The sequence below is a fragment of the Fukomys damarensis genome, unplaced genomic scaffold (genome assembly GCF_012274545.1).
Source record: "Fukomys damarensis isolate Sample0158 unplaced genomic scaffold, DMR_v1.0_HiC HiC_scaffold_24, whole genome shotgun sequence".
Lineage (NCBI taxonomy): Eukaryota > Metazoa > Chordata > Mammalia > Rodentia > Bathyergidae > Fukomys > Fukomys damarensis.
The window spans coordinates 6,755,033-6,777,404 of record NW_022900936.1 but is presented as its reverse complement, the minus strand read 5'-3'; the positions used below and the strand labels follow the sequence as shown (position 1 = coordinate 6,777,404).

Below are 22,372 nucleotides of genomic sequence, written 5' to 3'. Positions count from 1 at the left end.
TGAGGATGAGAAAAAAAAAAAAAAAAAAAAAAAAAAAACACCAAAGATGAGACTGGCTGAAACAGGACAATACAGAACAGGGTTCTGAGGTGGCGCGCTCTCCTCTGCTGAGCTCACACTCACCTCAGTGGCTGCCAGTAAGTACAGTGGTGTCAGGGCAGGGGCTTGTCGTGTGTCACAGCTCAGGCCCAGGGCTGTCAAGATCTCCTTTATGACTTCATACCGCTTGATATTGCTTGATTTGAGCAAGTGAAATTCTTCTGGGGTTTGCAGTACAGAGGAGCTGGGAGGTAGTTCTAAGAACACCTAAGGAAAAAGATACACTTAGTAAATCGGGCCCCCAGGAGAGACGGTTTCATCGGCCAAGCGTGATGGTACACACCTGTGATCCCAACACACAGAGGCTGAGGCAGGGGGACTGCTACAAGTTTGAGGCCAACCTGGGCTACACAGTGAGCTCCTACCAGCCTGGCCAATATAGTGAGACCCTGTCTCAAAAAACAACAATAAAATGGGGAGAGTGGAGCTTCATTCCCAGGTTTTTTTGAAAACTTGGCCATGAATTGTTCTCTTTATCAACAGAATATTAACTCTGAACCTAAATATCTATAAAGTAACGAGAAGCAAATAACAAAAGGAAAGTATTCAAAAAGCCCTCTTAAACCGAAACTTCCAGGCAAAAGGGCACTGTGAAATGGACCTTGGAGGGCCGCAGGCCACTGCCAGGCCGTGTGACTGTGGGCAAGTCATGAGACGGTGCTGGGACCCGAGGACACATCCAAAGGCCTTCCTACACCTTCCTTCACCTCCTGAGCCCCATGAGTCGGGGCTCCCTGTGTTTGGTCATGTGAGTCCTGCAAGGAGAAACCATTTGCCCTCCACGCCCCGTGGAAGTCAGATTTGAACTGAGCAGAAAAGCTGAATTACCCGAACATCAAGTACCCGAGGCACCACCCGGGCCTATTGCCTTTGTTTTGTTTCTGCCTCCTGGATGCAGAGCTCCTGACTCGAGGGTTGTGGAAAGAAAAAGCACAGTGCCAGCCCCCAGGGAACTACAAATCTCCCAGTTCCCTAAGGCAAACACACTGGGTGAATACGCTGCCCGCAGAGGTAAAAATATCCAAGGTTGGTGCCATGCTGGAAAGGCCTTCAGAGCAATGTTCAACTCGGCTGGAGCACAGCTGGGCAGCTGCAGGCAGCAGGGCATCTGCCCTCCAGCTGGCGCCCGGTCTCCTGCGTGCCAGGGAGAAGCCTCGGCTCTCCATGGACAGCAATGCCACAGGGCAGCCCGATCTCGAGCGAGCAGGTGGCCACCCTGGAGGGGAACCCTCACATGAGGGAGAAATAAGACCAGCAAAGCATGCTCCCCGGAGCTCACGTGAGGAAGAGGCACACGATTAAATACGCACCCACTCACCCGGCAGCGGGAATGCAGATACCCAAGAAATGCTGGCAGTGAAGAAGGCTGCGCACATTTTCACAAGAAAGAGGCTGAGGGGAGAAAGTAATCGTGCGCAGGCAGGCCTCTGAAAATGGCAGAATGCCTTCCTTGACTGTTTTACAGTTTCAAGACTTCAGGGTTAGTGGCACACGCTTGTAATATAAGCACTTGGCAGGCTGAGGCAGAAGGATCACTGCAAGTTCGAAGCCAGTCTGGGCTGCACAGTGAGTTCACAACCAGTCTGAGCTGCATAGTGAGACTCATCTCAAAAAAAAAAAAAAGAAGATTTAGGTGTTGGCCTGGGGTAACACTTGCCTAATACGTGCAAGGCTCTGGGTTAAATCTCCAGCACCACAAAAAATAAAAACAGGTCTTGGTGCTTCTATAATGGCAGTGAGAAGAGATGCCACTGTGGTTCCCAACAGGGACCAAACAACAGGCAGGGGATGTGTGCGGTGGACGTGCTCCTGGTCCTCCAGGTTGCAGACCAAAGTCTCTTCCTCTGTGGGTGCTGTTGTGACTGCAGGGACAAGCCCATCTCTGTAACCTGGGTTCTCAACTGAACAACGGCTCCGGCTCCTGCCAGGATCAGGGGCACCACTGCAGCGCGCTGGGCAGAGACCAGGTACTGCTAAACACCCTCAGGTGCACAGGGTGTCCTCAGGGCCATGGCTGAGGAACCACTGCACAAGCAGGGCCACCGCTAGGCACACCAGCAACACCATAATTCCACGCCGGGGCTGGCCAACTTCAGCCCAAACTCCCGCGCAAGGCCAGAGCTGCAACTGTTCCCTGCACACCTGACTAGCACAGCAGGCACAACATTTCCTTTCCCTTTTGCTTTGTCACTGCCGATGCGAAGGTGTCCTGGGGGCACTCGCCTGGCCTGGACACCACCGCTCCAGCGTGCGGCTGCGCCTCGCCCTGGAAGTGCTTGCCCGCGCCTACTGGGCTCCATCGTTACTAGATTCCCCACAGAGAAGAGGACTGTGAAGTTGAGCAGAGAAAGGGGAGACGAACCAGCCTGGAATCCTATCTATTGGTTGCTCTCAGGGCAGTGTCACCACAACACAGTCCTGAGAAGAAGAAGAAACCAGTGTGTGACTGCTGTGTCACTCAGGACACTGGAAGTTGTTTAAAATCAAAACGACGTCCTCATCCTCGGAATCCAACCGCAAAGCTTTATCAGACTGCCTTTTGTTTCTGGGCAATGGCTGCAGTATCAGATTTTATGACAGGAACGGGCTCAGTTTAAACAGCGTGGCCATCAGATTCGCTGTGTAACTCAGAGAACTGGATCCCAACGTTGCTGAATCTATTTTCTAGTACACGCTGGTGTGCAGAAGTGGTAAACTCGCTCTTCAAACCTGAAATATGGCTCTAGGAAGTTGGGTTTTCGGAGAATGTGGGTTGGTACAGTGACCGAACTTGCTGTGGGAGGCCAAGAGGGACATTTAGGAGGCCGCTGGACAGCCCATGTGCCATCTCTAACCAGGAATGACCTTAAGAACAAATGAGTGCACTTCAAACAGCAGTTCTGAAGAACGCCTGCTCAGAAGACCAACGGCTTCACCTGCTGGGAGGGCTGGGAAGAGACTGGCATAACAACAGAGAGCAGAACAGCAACTGAGCCATTCTCCGACTGAATGAAAAGATCCCTAGGACAAAAGGAACACCAGTACGTCCATCTCTGCATGTCTTGTGGGCAAAACACCCGCAGCCCGGGTCTCATTCTACAGGGAACCCTGAGCGGGCAGAGGGAGCGGCCATCAGCTCTGACAGCAGCTGGGCCCGAGGCGCCCAGATCACTCCACCGGGAGCTAAGAGAAAAGAAGCAGAGCCAAGGACTTCTTCAGCACATGGAGCAATCTCCGCATGTCCATCTCCCCAACCTGTGTATAAATACACCATCTAATCTAAATAACTTCAACATTCTCTTATTTGGAGCTTTTCACAGCAGTTAAGATTTTTTTTTATTTTGGTTTTGGTTCGGAGATAGGGTTTTGCTATGTAGCCCAGGCTGGCCTCAAACTTGAGATCTTCTTGCATCAGCTTTCTACAGATTACAGACATAATCACTTAAGATTTTAAGAAAGACAGATTATAAAAAAGGAATTAAAGACGTGAGGATGATTTTCTTGTTGATATAGTTATTTTTAGTCTTGGGGGGGGTTTTCAGTTTTTCAGACAAGGTCTCACAATGTCATTTAGGCTGGTCTTGAAGTCAAACTCATGGCGGTCCTCCTGTCTCAGGCTCCTAAATGCTAGGATTACCGAGATGTGCTACCACTCGCGGCTCTCCAGGATGATTTTAACACTATCTCTACAGTCAACTGCAGTATTTTATCAGGAAGTTCACTGCTGTTGGGAATCACTAAATCTTCCAATTTCCCACATTAACTGAAGGCTTGATGATAATAGCCACAGTGAGCTTTGAAGGAGACTAACATGTTTTAGAAAAATTACTATCAGTAATACCGAAACAAGAGTTTTCTAACTAGCCCCTGGCTAACCAGGAAGCCTAATTAACCTCAACACCTCCTGCCTCATCCTCCCATCCTAAGAGAGTTTCCTACCAGCAAAACCACCAGCCCAAGGCCATTCCCCCCACACACACACAAACCCTTGAGACCCTTAACAGCAGCCTCCTAGAGCTCACGCCCTCCGCCACCCTCAGTACCTGGCAAAGAATGGCTTCCCCTCCGTGGGCCCCAGAAGGCACTTGCACAATCACCCTGTCGTTGTCCTCATTCTCCAGGTGGCCCTGCAGCCGGCCGGGGCCCAGCAGCTCTCCAGGGGCCTCCTTGAAGACAAAACCACTGCACAGAGCATTGAGCTTCACGTCGCCCTGGCCCACCTTGGAGAACACCAGGTTCTGCACAGTGCCCTGCAGCACAGCCTTGCTGGTCACCTGCCAGCCACCAAGCAGGAAGGAGGAAGATAGGCTGAGCACCTTCCCGCCCTGTGCGAGGTAGGCTGTGAACCTGTGGTGCACATCCTCGGGGATGGGTTCCCCAGCGGTGATGACCAGCAGCAGGCAGCTGTCTGGCCATGGGTCCCTGCGAGCGCTGTCCTCCGACAGTGGGTACAGGAGGTAGCTGTCGCTGTCTACACAGTCAGCCAGCAGGGCCCGGACCTGCTGCAGCCGGCCGGAGGCATCCTGGGTGCCAGAGCCCCCATAGAGGAGGATGTTGGGTGCCTTCCTGGTGGCATTGCCTCTCCTGCCCACCCCTTCCGGGCCAAGCTCGTCAGAGGCTCCTTGCAGACCACTGGCATGGGAGAGGAGCTCAGGGATGTCCTCGTCGGACGCGAACCTCACGGACTCGATGGTGCTGCTCTCCAGCTCCAGACACTCGTGGCAGCTGGACAGGTGCAGGTGTCGGTGCTTGGCAGGGCCGCAGGGCTCACTGTCCTTGGCAGGCACAGTGCTCGGCGTGGAGGCCTCTGCGCCACCTTTCCTGTCCCCTGAGGCCTTCATCTCCAGGGAGGGCTCAGTGCTGGGCTGCACGACTGGGGCTTGGCCAGAGGCAGCCTGGTCTGCGAGCTCCTGCAGAGCAGAGTCCTGCAAATGCACCGCTGGGGCGCATGGGCAGAAGAACAGCATGGGTGCCCGCTCCGGTGCAGCCCCGCCCCCAGCTCCAGCGTCTCCTACACACACTGCACAGCCTCGCCCTCACACTCCCCCCTTTTTTAAACTTTTCAGTACTGGGTATTGAGCCCAGGGCCTTAGCCCTGAGCTCCATCTCTAGGACCCTCCCTTTTAATTCTATTTTGAGACCAGGTCTCACTAAGAGGCTTCACTCCTCTTACTGACTGGTAAAGAAAGGGAGATTCAGAGAGGTGATTTTGCCTACTTAGCTAAAAATTCCATTTATTCGATGTTATTTTCCTGTGTGGTAATGCAGCTGAGAAATAAAAAGGTCACGCAGGTAGAGTGGATCCAAGCACAGCCGAGGAAGGGTTATATAGTCTTCTCTCAGGGCTGCAGTACAAATTCATGATCACTAATTACCAACCTTTACTGAGCGGGGGCCAGTGGTACACGCCCACAATCTCAGCAGTCGGGGTCTAAAGCAGAGGCCCTGGGGATCCTGAGCTCAGGGCCAGCCTGGGCCACATCCTGAGTGCAAGGCAAACCCAGGCTGCATAGAGAGACCCAGTCTCGGGAAAAGAAAAAGGCTGCGCACTGGCTATGCACCTACCACAGTGCAGGGCAGGTGCACGAGCGCGTAGCACACCGCATGACTGACACTCACTGCCTACGGTATGAATGGGGACTGTTTGCCCTCCAGTTCCCTTTCCCATTGGATCTGAACACTGGTCGTGGTGGTCAAAAAGGAGGAAAAGTAATGCTGAAGCTGGCCTCACAACTTTATAGTCTGGTATACAGCACGTGGGCTAGTTTCAAACAGGGTAAAAAAATAAAAGTTAAAAACAAATTAAAAAAAAAATTTTTATATGGAAACTTTTTAACTACAGAAAGCCCACACAGAATGTCTAACGAGGAACTGTTTGCATGATTCCTAAAGAAAAGATTTGCCCCCCACATAATTGTGAAATATGTATTTTAAGTAAAAGCTGCCAGATTTAGAACTTCATGGTGACACTATGCAAAACCACAGTCTAGAAACTATTTATATCATGTTAAAGAAGCAAGTGTTCTGAAATGAATGCCAGCTCACAGATGATGCAATTAAGAAAAATCCTGACAGAAGCTGGGCGCTGTGGGAGGCTGAGGCAGGAGTATCGTAAGGTCCTCCTGCTTGCCTGGAAAACATAACAAAATACCCTCAAAATTAAAAAAATAAAATAAAATTAAAAACAAGGGATATAGTTCAGTGCAAAGGCCCTGGGTTCAATCCCCAGTACCATTAAAAAGGGTGGGGGGGGGGTTAGCTCAGTGGCACCATACCTGCCTCATAAGCCAAGGTCCCAAATTCAATCCCCGAACCCACCCCCCAAATCTAGGCCAGGGACTTAGCTCAGTGATGCTGCCACCTGCCTCACAAGCATAAGGTCCTGAGCTTAATCTTGATACCAAAAAAAAAAAGGTCTAAGAAATCCTGTACACACTAATGATATATCATCCCCTCGCCCCTCAAAACTCTTGACACCTATATGAATTTTATACTTTTAGGGTTAAATCAAACCTGCTGGCTGAATTAAACTGAAACTACTCTTGGCCCCTTCCTCGAGTGACCCACCACACCCACTAGGACAGAAGTCTTTCCAAAGTTACTCACAAACGATCTTCTGGGGCACCAGCCCGTTCTCCATCTGGAGCCTGTCTTCCATGAACGCTGCCCCCAGCCTGCTGAACTCGTCCACGCTCGCTTCTGCAATTAACTGGTAGGGATGCCCTGGACGGCAAGCTAAGGGTAGACAGCAGTCAGACCACTTGACAATCTGAGAAAAAGGATGAAGAAGAGAGAAGTTGAAATTTTTCAACTCTAAAATAACCACTTTATTTTTCCTGTCAGGCTGCTCACAAATAATAATGTATGCAGTCAGACCCAACAAATTACTGGATATTGCATTCCACTAGTATCCGTTGTTTTGGCCTGTGTTAAGTTACTTTTCTCTCATTGCTGAGACAACCCAACACCCAAAACTTAAGGGGGGAAGGGTTTATTTGGCCTACAGTTTGTAGAGGTTCAATCCATACTCAGCTGGGTCCAAGGCAGGGATGGCAAACAGGCATCGCAGAGGAGAAACAACATGGCGCACACAAGACAGCAAAGGCAACAAGGGACCTTAACAGTGTCTTTCTGCCCCTTTTATCTACTGATATTAGGGCGACACCAAACCAATCATTTAGATGTAGTGGTTTAGTAATCACACGCCCTTAATCCCACCATCACACACTCCTGATTAAACTACCTTTGAAAAAGACTGCCTGAAGCAAGAGTGTGGCACACACCTGTAATCCCAGCGCTCGGGAGGCTGCGCTGGAGGATCACTCCAAATTCAAGGCCAGCCTGGGCTACACAGTGAGTTCAGAGCCAGCCTGAACTACAAAGCAAGACCTTGTCTCAAAAAAAGAAAAGAAAAAAAGAAAGACTGCATGAGGTTTGGGGGACATCTAGACATGTCACAACATAGCCCAAATGATTTCATTTGTGGCTGATAACAATGCTTCCAAATCACTCAGTACGATTCTCTCAATTAAAAGCAACTGAAGTCTCAGCTGCTAGCAGGAATAACAGGGGAAAAGGCTATTCCCCATGCAGGTGTCTTCAGTGACAGGGAACAGGAGAGAAGGACAAGTCCAGTCCCCATGACTTCTGTTAAGGGGTACACTGAGAGCCTCCCAGAGCTTCATGCACTAATAAGTGGGACTTTTGGAGGGTGAATGGCCCATGGGCCTCAGAGCTGACTTTGGGTCAGGAGGCGGGGCCTGGGCACAGGGGCGGGGCCTGGCAGGGTTTATCTGCCCCTCCAGCTCCTCCTTCTCTCTGCTTCCAGGATTCCAGCTCTCCCCAGATATGCTCGCGCAGGAACTGGTGACTCTGGACTGAACCCTCCACAAACTGAGCCAAAATCAGCCTCTCCTCCTTTGAGCTGTGGGTGTCAGGAACTGGGCCTCAGTGATGAGAAAGTGACTAAGACAACTTCAAATGGAACCTATTGGGGGAACACAGCTCTGGGTAGAGAGCTTGCTTAGCACACATGAGCCTCTCCCTCCATTCAGTCTTCAGCGGCCAAATGAAATCACAGGTGGCCTGCAAAGTGCAGGCCAAGCAGAACCAAAGCAAAACTCCTGGAGGGACCTCGGGCCCGCAGACTCCAGCCGCTGCAGCTCCAACCTGCTGCAGCAGATGGGGGAGGCAATGCTTGGGAATCAGGGGAACCCCAGGGGTCCCCACAAAGGGGAAAGGAGAGGGTGACTGTGAAGAATGCCGGACAGTTCACACAGCCACCACAAGGGGGACAGAGAAACCAGAGACAACTCCAGGCTTCAGGACTTTGGTTCTCGCACTGCGGGATGGGAATCTGTGACTGCTCAGGATACCCAAGGGAAAGGGAGCCATCGGGGAGCAGGGCCTGGCCTGGCCCTGCAGAAGTCACTGCACTCTCAGCTTCCTCACCAGTATACCAGGGGCCAGAGTGTTAATGCCCATCGTGGTGTACGTTTGAAGAGTGTGTGATGCCCCAGGTGAAATCCTGGTACAGAAAAAAGGGCTCCATCAATGACAACTCTCTCTATTACCTATTATGCACTTGGATTTAAAGACAACAGTGAAGCCAGGTGTGGGGCACACACTTAAAATCCCAGCACTCAGGAAGCTGAGGCAGGAGCATCACCAAGAGTGCAAGGCCAGCCTGGCCTACACTGTGAGACTCTATCTCAAAAAACATAATAATTTCTTAACTGTTGGTAGGAGTATAAATCGGTTCAATCAATATGGAAATCAGTTATGGAGATTCCTCAAAAAACTAAAACTAGAGGATCCATTTGTCCCAGCTGTTCCCCTTCTTGGTACCTTCCGAAGAGTTAAAAAAACATCATACCACAGTGATATACACACACTTATATTTATAGCAGCACAATTTGTAATAGCTAAATTTTGGAAATAGCTCAAATGCCCAGCAACCAATAAATAGATAAAGAAGATGTGGTTTTTTAATTTAATGGAGTACTGCTCTGCCATAGAGAAGGACAAACTTGAGACATTTTTAGGTAAATGAATGCACCTTGAGAACGTATTTAAGAGAAATAAATGGGACACATATGTTATCCACACTGTTTCTCCGGTGAGAGAAACTAAAAGGGTAAGTAAGGACCAAAATGGATGATAGATATTATGAAGTAGGAAGAAAACACTCAAACGGGAAGGGGAACGAAGGAGGGGAAGGGGGGGAAACGGAGGGAATGGGGACAAAAATAATAAAAAAGGATAGGAGGAAAACAATAGAAACAAGGTTTTCTAAAGGGAGAAGGGAAGAAGGATTGAAGGGAGGGGAATGGAAAAAAAGAATGAAGGTCTATTATGTACAAGTACAAACTCCCCATGGTGAATATGATCATTATGCATGTCAAAGTGTACCAATAAAATTTATAATAATAGGGCAGGGGATTTGGCTCAGTGGTTCCACCACCTGCCTGGAAAGCACAAGGACCTGAGTTCGATGCCTGGTACCAAAAATTAAATAAATTTATAATAATAAAAACCAATCGCAACAGTGAGCATCGTAGTCTCTAAGATGCCATGAACAAGGCCCTGACTCCCCAGAACTGTCTTCCCAATGACATACTCTCTCAACTTTCATAATCAGACACATAATTTTGAGTTCCTTTTTCCAAGGTTGGTGGACTAAGATTTTAGAGCTGACTCCTGCTGAAAACCATTTTATTAAATACTCGATAAAATAAGTCAGATGCAGTGGTGCACACCCGTGAGCTCAGCACTCTGGGAGGCTTAGGCAGGGGAATCACAAGTTCAAGCCTAGACTGGGTAACTTAGTGAGACCCTATCCTAAAGTAAAATAATAACAATAACCCTAATAATGCACTAATTGGCCCAGAATATCTGGAGAGAGACAAACCTCAGAATTCACTCCCCCTTACTCATCACCTGCTCTTCTCCTGGCCCAGACTTCCTGGGAGGGTCTACCAGCCTGGTGCTCGAAGAGTCTCCGTCTCCAAGCTGACAGCCTGAAGGGGACTCGGCAGAAGCTTAACCTCAACCGGTACACTGCAGGGACTCGCAGCTCTGGGGGCGCAGGAAGGACATCAGGCGAGGAGGAGGAAAAGACACTGCCAAGGTCAGAGACCATGCAACCTCCTGCATGACCCTGCACGCACCCAGCTTCCAGCACCTCAGGCCCAGGGCCACCATGCAAGCCACAAGTCAGGGCTGGAACAGAGTCTGCACCCTAAAGGGAGCCAATAATAACATTCTCACTCCTCTGCGGCAGAGAGACGCGAGAGACAGAGGAAGAGGAAAGACAGGCAGAGGCCAAAGGATGATCTGCACACACCCCATCATGTTTCTTAGTCCAGCCAACCTATTTCCCTCACCCGAGGCCACTTCCTTCCTCCAGGAAGAGGCCAGGGAGCCACAGAACTGGGTGCTGCGATCAAAGCAAAGCCAGCAAAGCTGCACCCTCAGGGATCCTTCAGGTCACTGATACTGCCAGGGACAAAAGCAAACAGGACACTTCAAATTTGCACTAGGAGATGAAGACAAAGGGCTAGAGAAAGGAGGGGGAAGTCAAGCAAAAGTCTGCTCCCAAAGATCAAAGCTGAGGAAGCCCTGCTTGGTTCTAAACAAAGGGGTTTCCCCTTAGAAGCATCGCGCAGAAACTTGCTCAGTAACCCAACTCCTGGGCTCCATGTTGCAACCGAGGATGGCACGCAAGGAGGACGCGCACCGCTCAGCTTTAGGACTCCTGTCCAGGAAGAAGCCCGGAAATGGGACAGCAGCTGTAACCAGTGTGAGCGGCTTTCCAAACAGCAGGGGACCAGCAGAAGCTCTGGAGCAGCTGGGAGAACAGAAATCTCAGCAACCCACCAAATCTGTTGTTGGTGTTCTTCCAGTGCTCTGGGCTGAACCCCAGGCCTTCACACTGAGCTAAATTCCCAGCCCTTGTTTCTTATTTTTATTTTTTATCTTAGACCACCTCAGGCTGGGCTTGAACTTTTGATCCTCCTGCCTCAGCCTCCCAAAGGGTTGGGATTACAGGTGTGCATCACTGCCTCACTACAAATTATTTTAAAGGCACGGTAGGTTGTTAAAATAGTTCTAGTAACAAAGTGAATGGAGAAGGGCTGGATACAGAGATATAAAGAATTTGAAACAATGAATTATTTTGGACTTTCCATTATCCTAGCTGTCTTTCGGGTTTGGAAACAGGACAAAGGGATGAGATGCTACAAAACTGCTATAAAATTCATTTCCGGTCTCTGTGAAAAAGGCATTCTACTGTGTGGTGGTTCTATAAGAAAGGTACTGCAAAAGCAAGTCACAGAGTAAGGTTATCACAGCTCCATAGCAAGCAAGGGCAGGACTAATAAACCCACAGGGGAACAGTAAAGGCAAAGCCAGTGACTCAAAGAAAGGACTAGTGAGAGACCAAGAGACCAGTCCACGCCCTCACAGCCTCCTTGTTATTTGCTCTTAGGTGTTGCTGGGCACTGGAGACCGCCCCAGGGGCACCAGGTCGCATCCAGGGACTCACAGCCCTCTCCCTCCACAGCCGCAGGTGAGGCGCTGCTCTATGCAGAGCCAGCCCAAGTGCAGTGGCTCAGAACTCACGGCTCATTTTGCTTGCAAATCTCGGTTTGGCAGGACATGTTGAGACAGCTGCATTCAGCTCCACACGGCAGGGGAAGCAGCCTAACGCGGGTGACGGTCCACGGCCAAACAGTCGTTCCTGGGGCTGGCACGCAGGACCCACTGTCGGCCTCAGCCAGCTCTGCACGGAGGCCTCCCTGGTGCCGACCCAGTCCTGGGGTCCCAAGAGCCAAAGCCTGGGAAGCTGCCTCGGCCCACTGCACAGGGGTCACTGAGGCCACTCGGTCTGGACTCAGAGCGAGGCAAGAGTCCCCGGCACCAGTGTCCCTCCCTGGGCGTCCCACACACACGGGGTCCCTAAGCGAGGAAAAGGTGCGGGGCAGAGCCCTTAGCAAGGGCGCATCCAGAAACAGCACCTGCAGACCTCGTCCGGCGTCGTGACATGGCGAGGGCTTGCTGTGAGAAGGCCAGACGCAAAGGCTGGCCAACCAAGGCGCGGGACCACCCTCCTCCCTTCCCTCCTGCCTCTCTGCCCCTCTCTGCCCCTCTCTGCCGTCCTTCCCACTGAACCCCATCTTCAGGATGACCCCGGCCACCGCCCCTCCACAGCCACCTATGTCCCTGTCCCGCCAGTCCTCTTCCCACACGGCCCGAAGTCGGTGCTAGGTTGGCAACATGTGCTAATCTGCCAGAATGGCGGTCTTTCGAAAGCACAAATGTGATCTTTTGCCCTTTGCTTTTTTTGGTTTTCTGAAACAGGATCTCACTGCGTAGCTCATGCTGGCCTTGAACTCACTGAGATCCTCCTGCCTCAGCTGCCTCAGTGCTGAGATTATAGGCATGAGCCACTGGGCTCAATTTTGTTGCTATGCTTTTTTTTTTTAAAGGTTTTAGCTTACTGAACCTACGATGGAGTCCAAATTCCTAATTAATGCATATATGACCACTTTAATTTGTGTACTAAGTGCACTTACCATGCTATTTGAGGCTATACAAGCCTGCACACATCGGAAACAAGTTAAAAACAGTAAGAGTGAAAACCGTAACAGACCTTATCTTACAACGTTATATAGAGTGAGTCAGAAACTTGTAGGACATGCTGACAATGAACAAAATGGAAGGAACAAATGCGGGGTGCACACAGGTAAAAAGGAAGAACAAAGGAGCATTATGTGTGGGCAGAAAATCGCGCAAGGCCCAACTAAATTTTAAGTATTTTATATAAGATGAAGACAGTGCCACCTTCAGGCTGGCAGCTGTGTAACCCACAAGGCGGCCCCCACGACAAGCCCGTCAAGCAAAGTTTGGCAGACATGGATCAGCTCAGAAACCCAAGTCCCTCCTCAGAGCGAGCAAGTGCTGGCTTCGGACCCCTGCCACCTCCGAGTCCCTTTTGTCACCCCAGTTCGGGTGACAACATAGCTGGTGGGAAAGGCCAATGAGGCACAGGAGATGTGACTATTGCACGGCCCTCCCTTCCCATGTTGTTGGCGGATCCCAGAACCCTCCTGTGTCTTGCATGTCTCAAACTGATGCAGAAGCTGGGAACCAAGCGTTCACTTTGGTCCACAGGCCTCTCTCACCTGTGACCACCGGGACAGCTTGCCTGGCCATGTCCTGAGAGGCCAGCACAGTGTCCAGACGATGTCCCATCTGGGCCTCCAGCTTGGCTCCCCAACTCCAGCCCTTGAGCCATGTGCTTCCCCTCATGCTGTTACGCCAAGGAAACCCCTTCCCCTCGCTCCCCCTCCCCTCCTTATTCCTAGCTCCCCCCTTTGATCTCAGGCATCACTTGCCCTGGAGAACCCTTCCTGACCTCCTCCACTTCCTCCACCGTTGCCTCCTCAGCACTCAGCATGCACAGGGACCTCATCTCCGGACGCATCTCCACATCCATGTGTCACCAACTCCCATCAGCCCCAGCTCGCCGTCCAACACGCACAGGCCTCCATGACCCCCAAGCAATGTGTGGCTGTCCTGACAGTACACACAGCATGAGGGAATTTGCCCCCATAAAAGGAACGTAGAAGTTCGCTGGGTCACCGACTCTTGCTAAGTGGGACAGCAAATGTGAGTGCGGAGGACATTAAGACTTGAGCTGAGCCTGCCATCACCTGTTGGTATTTATTACTGCAACTAGCAAAATAACTAGAATAGATGTTCAATAACTGTCCATTAGCAAACAAGTGAAAACATGAATACATGAATTCTTTCCCTAGGATGAATGTAATCATTAGGAATTGCAAACATGTACTAGTAAAACTTAAAATTTTAAAAAGCTGATTTCCTAAGAGTTGTTTATTTGTTGTTAAGGGTCTTTAGAACAACTGCCACAAGTCTGAGGCCAGCATGGACTACGTACTTCAGGGCCAGCCTGAACTACAAAGTGAGACCAGGCCCCCCAAAAAAACAAAGCCATGTGAGACATCCAAAATTTTAAAAGCTACCATTTCAAATGTCACTCAATAGTCACATTGTCTTGAAAATGTGAGGGAACATCTGAGCCATCAGACTGAAAAGGCATTTTACATAATATGTTTTCTATGTAATATCTTATGACCCTGTCAAATTCAAATGACTTCAGAGTTGGGTGAAATATGCATGCAGTGGTTCATAAGCGCTCCTACAATGCCAAACCCCATCAAGCTACCAAGCTGAACAGGAGCCCCAGACCACCAGGTCAACCCTTTCCAAGTTACAAGAACAGCTCTAGATGTCTCCAGCTCTGGAAAAACCCACTGAACTCTCCAATCCTAAGTACAGTGAGTTAACTGGAAGGTGGCAGTCTTCCCAGGTTGGGGCATTTCTACTGCAGAAAGTTAAGAGCTCAGTAACCACCTGAGAAAGTAGGTTAAGTACGTACCTGGCAGAGACACTAATTATGCCCCATTATCTGTCTGCCTTTCTCTCCTGCAGACAGAACTTCAAGTCTCCCCTTGCAGAGGACACAATATTGATTATGCCCAAAGCAGGCTGTAGGCAGTGCAGGCCGTGAAGAGTGAACCCCACAACTGGCTTGTTTATAGAAGTGAGTCTGGCTGAAGCTTACCCACTGAGGTCAAAGTAACTTGCACCCAAATTCCATGCCCACAATTAAAACCTTTTTACCAGAAGGACTATGTTCTAATTACAACCATTTATTTTGTCTATTCTGCTCCTAATTCGAGAATGCTTTGTCTCGCCCTTCACCAGCCTTGCTTGCGTTAATTTCCATAGAAACCACAGGACTGCTCATCCTCACACGTAGTTCTGCCCTTGCACGGAGCTCGCCTTCACCCACATCGATGACCAATAAAAATCAGTGGCTTGGACTGGCCAGTGCCTCTGTCGGCTGCACCAGCCTTGGTTGTCCTGGCACCCTGCTTTCTGTCTTAGTTTTGTCTTTTATTCCCACCCCCAACCCAGGCCTGCGTCCTACACTGAGCAGGAGATGAGCCTACTGCAGAGGTTTCTGGTAACATTTCAGGGGTCCCCAGGATCCCCTGAATTGGTGGCTGTCCAATGAGGAATTAGCTTGCCCCCTTCCCCTGCAGCGAGGTGACAAAGGGGCACGTGTCTAAGTTTTGGGCAATCAGGTGGGTGCAGAACTGGCACTGGAAATCTCAGCCACTATTTTAAAGAGGAAGCTTGTTGTCTGCCACTTTATTTCGCTGCTCTGAGCGCTGCACAATGGGTGAAGCTGACAGTACGGCATCGCCACAGGGAATGGGAGCTGTGTCCACCACAAGACTGTCGGTCAACTCCGGGACAGCAGAGGAACAAGCCAAGGAGACGGGGTTTCTGAATGGGCTTGCAGAGAGATCAACATCAAGCTTGTGTGAGTCACTCCCGCTCTGCATCTCTTTGAAAAGCAGCATAGCCTACACCCTACATAATACAGTAACTTTGTTCCTAATATTCCACATGTCACCGGGCGTGGTGGCACACACCTGTAATCCCTGCACTCAGGAGGCTGAGGCAGGACTGTCATGAGTTCAAGGCCAGCCTGAACTAATGCACACAACCAGACTCTATCTCCAAAAAAAGATACTGTATGTCGTAGGGTGTACAGGGAGCAGGGGTGTAGTCCACCAGGACAGGGTATGCTTAGCACCATGAGGCCCTGGGATCAATCTCCAAGACCAAAAACAAAAAAAGTAAGTTATATTTTAGTATATTGGGGGAATCTGTGCACCCTTAATATTTTACATAATTGAAATACCTTGGAAGTCCTGGCTTTGGTTATAAACTGAAATCTTACTAAATTTATATATAGTATGAAGATATATAAGACAGCTTCAAGAACACCGTATTTATAAGTTTAATAATAGGTAAGAATTATGTGAGTTTTCAGAAAGGTGATGTTGGCATACATCTAAAAAGAAAATAGGGTCCCCGTGGGCACATGTTTCAATTCCTACCGTGAGTGGTGGTTTGGGGTATTTATGATATTACCTCAACTCGCAAGTGAATGGGGCCACGTGTAGACCAATCACAAGGGTGCATTTTGCACAAGGACTATGATTAACCTAAATCTGTGCATGAGTGTTTAAAAATAGAATATTTTGTGAAAATAGAAGGAAAAATATACAAATGAAGCTTTTGTACATAGGGAGGGGAGAGGTTTGAGGGGAAATGGAATTAAATTTAAAAAAAAAAAAGTAATACCTATAAAAAATAGAATATTTTAAGTATTTCAGTTTATGAACAGGATAACTACTATTCAAAAAAACTCTTTTAAAGTGATTGAATATATTGTTAACCCGGCAATGATCTTACAAATATTTGCATTTAGTTGTTGTTTGACTGAGATATATTTTTAAAGTATGAGGGCCAGGGATTTAGCTCAGTGGTTCTGCCGCCTGCCTTTTAAGCACAAGGACCCGAGTTCAATCACTGGTACCAAAAAAATAAATAAATAAATATAATAAAGATAAAAAGTGCTTGTACATATATAAAGGCTAAACAGATTAAGAGATAGATTAAGAGCTGCACAAACTTCATAAATTAGCAGAACACCAAGGAAAAATTACAAATGGTCAAAAAATACATGGAAAAAAATGCCAAATCTAATGATCAAAGAAAATGCAAATAAAGCAGAATCATGGGGCTGGGGATTTAGCTCAGCGGTTCAGTGGCCTGCCTCTCAAACACAAGGACCCGAGTTCAATCCCCAGTACCACAAAAAAAAGAATGAGAAGTGTTATACAGTAGTAAATATTTTACTAATGTTATTACTGCATTGGTAAATAACAATTTTCAGGGAAGAAAAAGTATACTTATGAATAAAATATATACCGTTAAGAGAGCTAAATATTTTATTTTTAAAAATGATTACAGTCAGGCATAGTGGCATACGCCTGTTATCTCAGCACTAGGCAGGCTGAGGCAGGAGAATCACCTGGACTACATAGTAAGTTTAAGGCCAGCCTGAATTACACAGTGGGACCTGTCTCAAAAAAAAAAAAAAAAAAGTAATTGCAAATTTTGCTAAGCTTATAGGAATGGTAAGCTGAACTTAAAAGTCCAAAGGTGGTCAAAAATGAAAAAATAAGCCATATGTCAGGAATTTTATATGATTTGATCTAATTGATCATTTAATTTATAATTTTAAATTGCAAATCATTTTTAATAAACAAAGTTCATGAATAGTCTTCTCTGCATATAAAAATTACCTGAGTTTGCAGAAACTTTTCAAATCAACAATCAGTCTCTTTCTACTACACACAGGAAATCATCTGCAGCACTGCTTGACTGGATGTGGGGTAGGTAACTAAAGCTTTACTGTTTCATACCTCAATGCCCTCAATTTCTTTAAAACCATCCATTTGTTCCTCTGGCTACCTGAAAGGGTACAGACATTGATTAAAACTGCATCTACTGGGGCTGGGGATTAAGCTCAGTGGTTCCATCAGCCTCGCAAGTGCAAGGACCCGGGTTCTATACCTGGTACCCCCCCAAAAAAAACTGGTGGCTTCAGTCATATCATTACTTCTACAGCCTCGGTCTTCTTATCTCTAAAAGCAACTAACCAGGGAAGGAACAGTGGCCCACACCTGTAATCCTAGCCCTGAGGGAGGCTGACAGGAGGACCTCAAATCCAGATCCTGCCTGGGCAACACAGCAAGACCCTGTCTCAAAATAAAATAAAAGCACCTGGGAATGTAGCTCAGTGTTTAGTACCCTGGGTTTGAGGCAAAAAAAGCACCAATACCACCCTACAGCTGAGAGCATTAGGGGGCAGCCCGACAGATGGCACTACCACTGTAAGTCTGTGCCGGCTACTTCACGCTTCATGGACCTTGTGGCGAGACCAGAGCACCCCAGCACACTGGCCTGCACTCAGGCCACCCCCAAATCCTCCAGCGCCAGCCTCTTACCTTCACTGTCTTTGCCCATCGCAGGCCTCTGTTCAGTCCATCTCAAACTGGGGTCAATTCTTTCTCTTCAATTCCCCTTTCCTTTTCTCTTAACCCACACAGTGTCTTTTAGGCAATATTCACGATCAGAAGCCCAGTAAATAAGCTATCACCAGCAGAGTCCCTGCGGTGGATAAGTGGAGGGAGAAAGGCAAGAAGAACCCTTCACAAATGGGGAGGGAAGAAACTCACAGGGTCAGGCAATGGCCAGACTCCCATGAGCCCAAGGACGAGGACGGGCACCCACCGAAAGCTGCAGCAAGAGGGTGCCCCAGCTGTGTTCACAATGCCCACTCTGCCCATTGAGAGGAGCCCAAGGAAGGGACACGAACGGGACAACATCCTCACAATTAGACTGAAATGAGGAGCAGCAGGAAGGAAGGCGCAGAGGCATCTGAGGGGCAGTTTTAGAAAAAGTTGTAACTAAGTGAAGAGGAAGCAAGAAGAAGAGCAGGCAGGTATGATAATTTGGTTTTTTGTGGGTTTTTTTAGTAAAAAAATATAAGCTGGGCATGGAGGTACACACCTGTAAACCTAGCACTTGGGAGGCTGAAGCAGGAGGATCACCACTGAGTCTGAGGCCAGCCTGAACTACACAGTGAGAACTTGCTTCAAAAAAAAAGGAACAGAGACAACTAGTTGTGGGCATGTGACTGAGTCAGAAGTGTTTTCAGAATATCTGAGGTGAGGGGCCAGGGATTTAGCTCAGTGGTTCGGTGGCCTGCTTCGCAAGCACAAGGACCCGAGTTTGATCCCCAGTACCAAAAAAAAAAGGAATATCTGAGGGTGAGAGGATTAGGAAGTAGGTAAAGGTATAAACCAGCCATGCTGGCTGCCTGGGGGAGCCAGAGGTTGTGGGTAAAGACTCCATGCTCATGCACAACAGTGTGAGCCACAAATACAAGCCACCAATGCATGCTTTTCAATTTTGTACCAGTCACATTAAAAAAATAAATAGGGGAAAGTAATTTTGCTCACATACTTTATGCAACCCAAAGCATTCAAAAAGAAATGTAAGAAACATCATTCACCACAAGACAAACTTAGATTACTTCCCTTACAGCGCACAAGAGAAAAACACCATGGTACTTACTGTTTCTGAAGATGATGGTCCCTGTAATCTGTCACTTTGCACCCAAATGCTTTCTGTCACAAATGCTATGCGTTCCGCTTCAAGTACAAAGGGAGAGACCAGAAACAGGACCCATTTGTTCAGGTTGTCAATGGACTGCACAGAGGGAAAGAAACATAAAGAGGATTCAGTGTCACTTCCAACCATAGCTGCCGCTGATCTTGGCCAGCCTGACAGCCCTCCCTGCCACCCAGGTACAGCCCCTGGGCATCTGAGGCTCTCCGTGACTGCTTTGACAGCTGCAAAGTCCCTCTCAGACTAGACAACTTAATGTCCCCAGATACTGTTTTTGTGCAGTTCACTCTGACCACCATTCCTCCCAGCTTAGCAGGCAGGCGCTTTCCAAATCACATGGGGATGCAGATAAGGGTGCAGGCCTGGAAATGTGAGCCAGGCCACAGAGGCCTAAAGATGTCCCAGCAGCAGCACTGGTCAGTTGAGTCTTTTCTGCCTTCACTACTCAAAACAAATGAACAGAACGCTCCTCTCCCAGAGGTCTGGGAAGCGCACAACCTGCAAACCCCAAGATAAGCTCTTTCCAGGAGAGGCCTTCACCACAGGCAGGGAAGTCAGCGGACTGAAATGTGAACTCCAGTCAAAAGCAATTTTAGTTTAGTATTTTTTTAAAGCAGATTAGAGACAATATTGGTTAGCAGATTGGATACGGTCAGTCCTCATTTGTGGATTCTGCATCTGTGGATTCAAACAAAATTATATTGAGGCCGGGGATTTAGCTCAGTGGTACCACACCTGCCTCACAAGCACATATATATATATTACATTTGGCAAAGAAAATCACATCTGTACTGACACATATAGACTTTCTTTCCTTCTTGTTATTCCCTAAATAACGCAGTATAACAACTATTTACATAGCATCTGCACTGCATTAGGAACCATAAGAAAGAGGTGAACAAAGCGTATGGAAAGCACGTGTGCAGGCTCAGTACTGCACATTTTATGTAAAGGATTTGAGTACCAGTAGTTTGGTACATGGCAGTGGTGCTGGAACAACTCTACACACACACCCAACAATCGCAAAGTCTCTCTAAAAAGGCAGCAATTTGATTTTAGAAAATTTAAGCTTAGCAAAAACAAGGAATATCCAAAACAGAAAAAGCTGAAATCTGAGGGGATGGGAGATTACCTCCATTTATTAAAAAGGCATTTGGATATTTCAGTCGAGTCCACTGTTAGCAGTTCAAATATGCCCTTGCCTAGGAGCCCAGCATGTACAGATGCTTAATAAATACCTGTTGAAATAATTTAATGAATGAATATCTGGGGGAGGACCTAGGGGTGGTGGCGCACACCTATAATCCAAGCACCTGGGAGGCTGAGGCAGAAGGACTGCTTTGAGTTGGAGGCCAGCCTGGGCTACATAGTGTATTCAAGATCAACCCGAACTACATAGCAAGACCTTATATCAAAAAGAAAGAAAACAGAAAATCAGAGAGGAAAACTCTCCTCTATGGTTTAATATAATCATTAGTAAACTACTTTTTAAAAACTGTCCATTTTACTCCAACAGAGAATATGTATAGTGCTTAAAATTTCCAATTTTTATCAACTATCTTTAGTTATACTAATCAACTTACAGTGGAGCCCTCGATTATATAATGTACACATTCAGTACAATATTCATACATCTGATTTGAATAAAACATGGGCCATGTGATTCAGTTCTGTAAAGTTATTCAACCTAGGTACACTGACAATAAGTTATTCACAGCACCAAATCATCAGCCCAACATTTCCAGTCTTAAAATAGCAGTAGCTAATTACAAATTGCCAAGTTTTCCATTTGTAGACCTTGAACATCAGAGCACAGATTGAATAACAATTAAGCATTCTTTTATTTATTGAAAAACTGAGCAACCATTTCAGACAGGCTGCTCATCTATAGAGACCCAGTCCCCAGCAAGGACAAAACTAAAAACTAGAAATAAAGAACTGTGGTTTGAAATCTGAGGCCACACGGCAGGGTGGTCCTATGAGGCCTGGAGAACAAGAGAAGGCAGCCCTGGCACAGCAAAGCTCTGGAGGAAGCAGAGAGCACTTCTGGGCAAAGGCCCTGAAAAGTCAAGGCTGCCCCAGCTCAGGTCTGGGGAAGCTGGCAAGAGCCTAAAACATAGTCGGCATAGCTAGCAGATGGATCAACACTTTTAAATGCTTAAAAGTGAGAAAACGAGGACCCATCTCTAAGTTTTTACAAGCTCAAATTTTCTATTCTGATCTACAGCCTAGTGGTTATTTTTTAAATAAATTCATCAGCATGGAAACCCCTACAACAGAAAAACGCACCCCTCATTTTTTCCTCATTTTATCTTTCTCATTCAGGTTCCTAGGACAGTTAAGTCTAAAGCTAGGGCATCTAATGAAACGAATGCACATCTCCCCCTGGGGTCTAGGTGGTGGTCCCTACCTAGGTGGTTGCCATGTACTTTCCTCAGAGACCTGTAAAGACTCATGCTGGGATTGAACTCGTGACCTTGCACTTGCGAGACAAGCGGTGGAAGCACTGAGGTACATCCCTGGCCCCAATTTACTGTATTTTTGATTGAGGGTACCTTTTTACCTCCCAGGGGCACAAATCCATCCCATCCACACCTAGGCGCAGCTTCAACAAGTTCAACCCTGAAACGGATGTTATGCTTTGACACACGTAAAAAACGCTCAGAGTGAACCAACTTCGCAGAAGGAAGAGGAAAGGGGCAAGAAACCCATCGAAAGCCACTGTCCCTGTTAATGCACAGGACGATAGTGAGGGCCACGAAAAACGTGCGAAGAAGCGAGCCGGGAAGTCCGGGCCCTCCCGGAACAGGGCAATGGAGAGAAGGCGCGATCCCTTGGCGTCAGGGAGCGGCTCCGCAGTGACAGGGCCACCGAACAGTAGCCACCATCCTAAGCATTGCGCCGAGAGACAGTGTCCCGCCCGAGCCGCGGAGGATGCGGAGGCTGTGGGTGAGGTGTCGCTGCTGGTAAAGGACGCACGGACCGCAGCTGCACTGGGAAAGGGCAAGTTCTGTGGGCCGGAGAAACTGAGCTTTGGGAACTGCAGGCCGGCCCAAGCTGCAGGGTGATGGTCGTCGGGGGCAACCGCAGGTCCGCGCACCTCCAGAGGCCGCGGAAGCCCAGCCTGCAGCCCCGGCAATCAGCCCCG

At 48.2% G+C, this 22,372-nt stretch overlaps 1 protein-coding gene and 1 non-coding gene across 3 annotated transcripts in view; one reads left to right on the top strand and one right to left on the bottom strand.

Annotated features, from left to right (window-relative positions):
* The window catches only part of Hlcs (holocarboxylase synthetase), a 169,628-nt gene extending 150,323 nt beyond the window's left edge, over positions 1 to 19,305 (bottom strand). Inside the window, exons 1-4 of one of the 2 annotated variants that reach the window (XM_033755967.1) lie at positions 19,171 to 19,305; positions 6,685 to 6,847; positions 4,122 to 5,017; positions 124 to 306 (exon numbers count right to left, since the gene is read on the bottom strand). In XM_033755967.1, coding sequence (XP_033611858.1) covers positions 124 to 306; positions 4,122 to 5,017; positions 6,685 to 6,736 — 1,131 coding nt within the window. In that variant the 5' untranslated portion in view covers positions 6,737 to 6,847; positions 19,171 to 19,305. Of the gene's footprint in view, positions 1 to 123; positions 307 to 4,121; positions 5,018 to 6,684; positions 6,848 to 18,038; positions 18,199 to 19,170 lie in introns of those variants that run through there. The other variant, XM_033755968.1, reaches the window with a different exon arrangement.
* On the top strand, positions 5,725 to 5,855 carry LOC117283285. The gene has a single exon (XR_004514275.1). It is a non-coding gene; the product is annotated as a small nucleolar RNA SNORA61 (small nucleolar RNA).
* Positions 19,306 to 22,372: the final 3,067 nt, after the last annotated feature.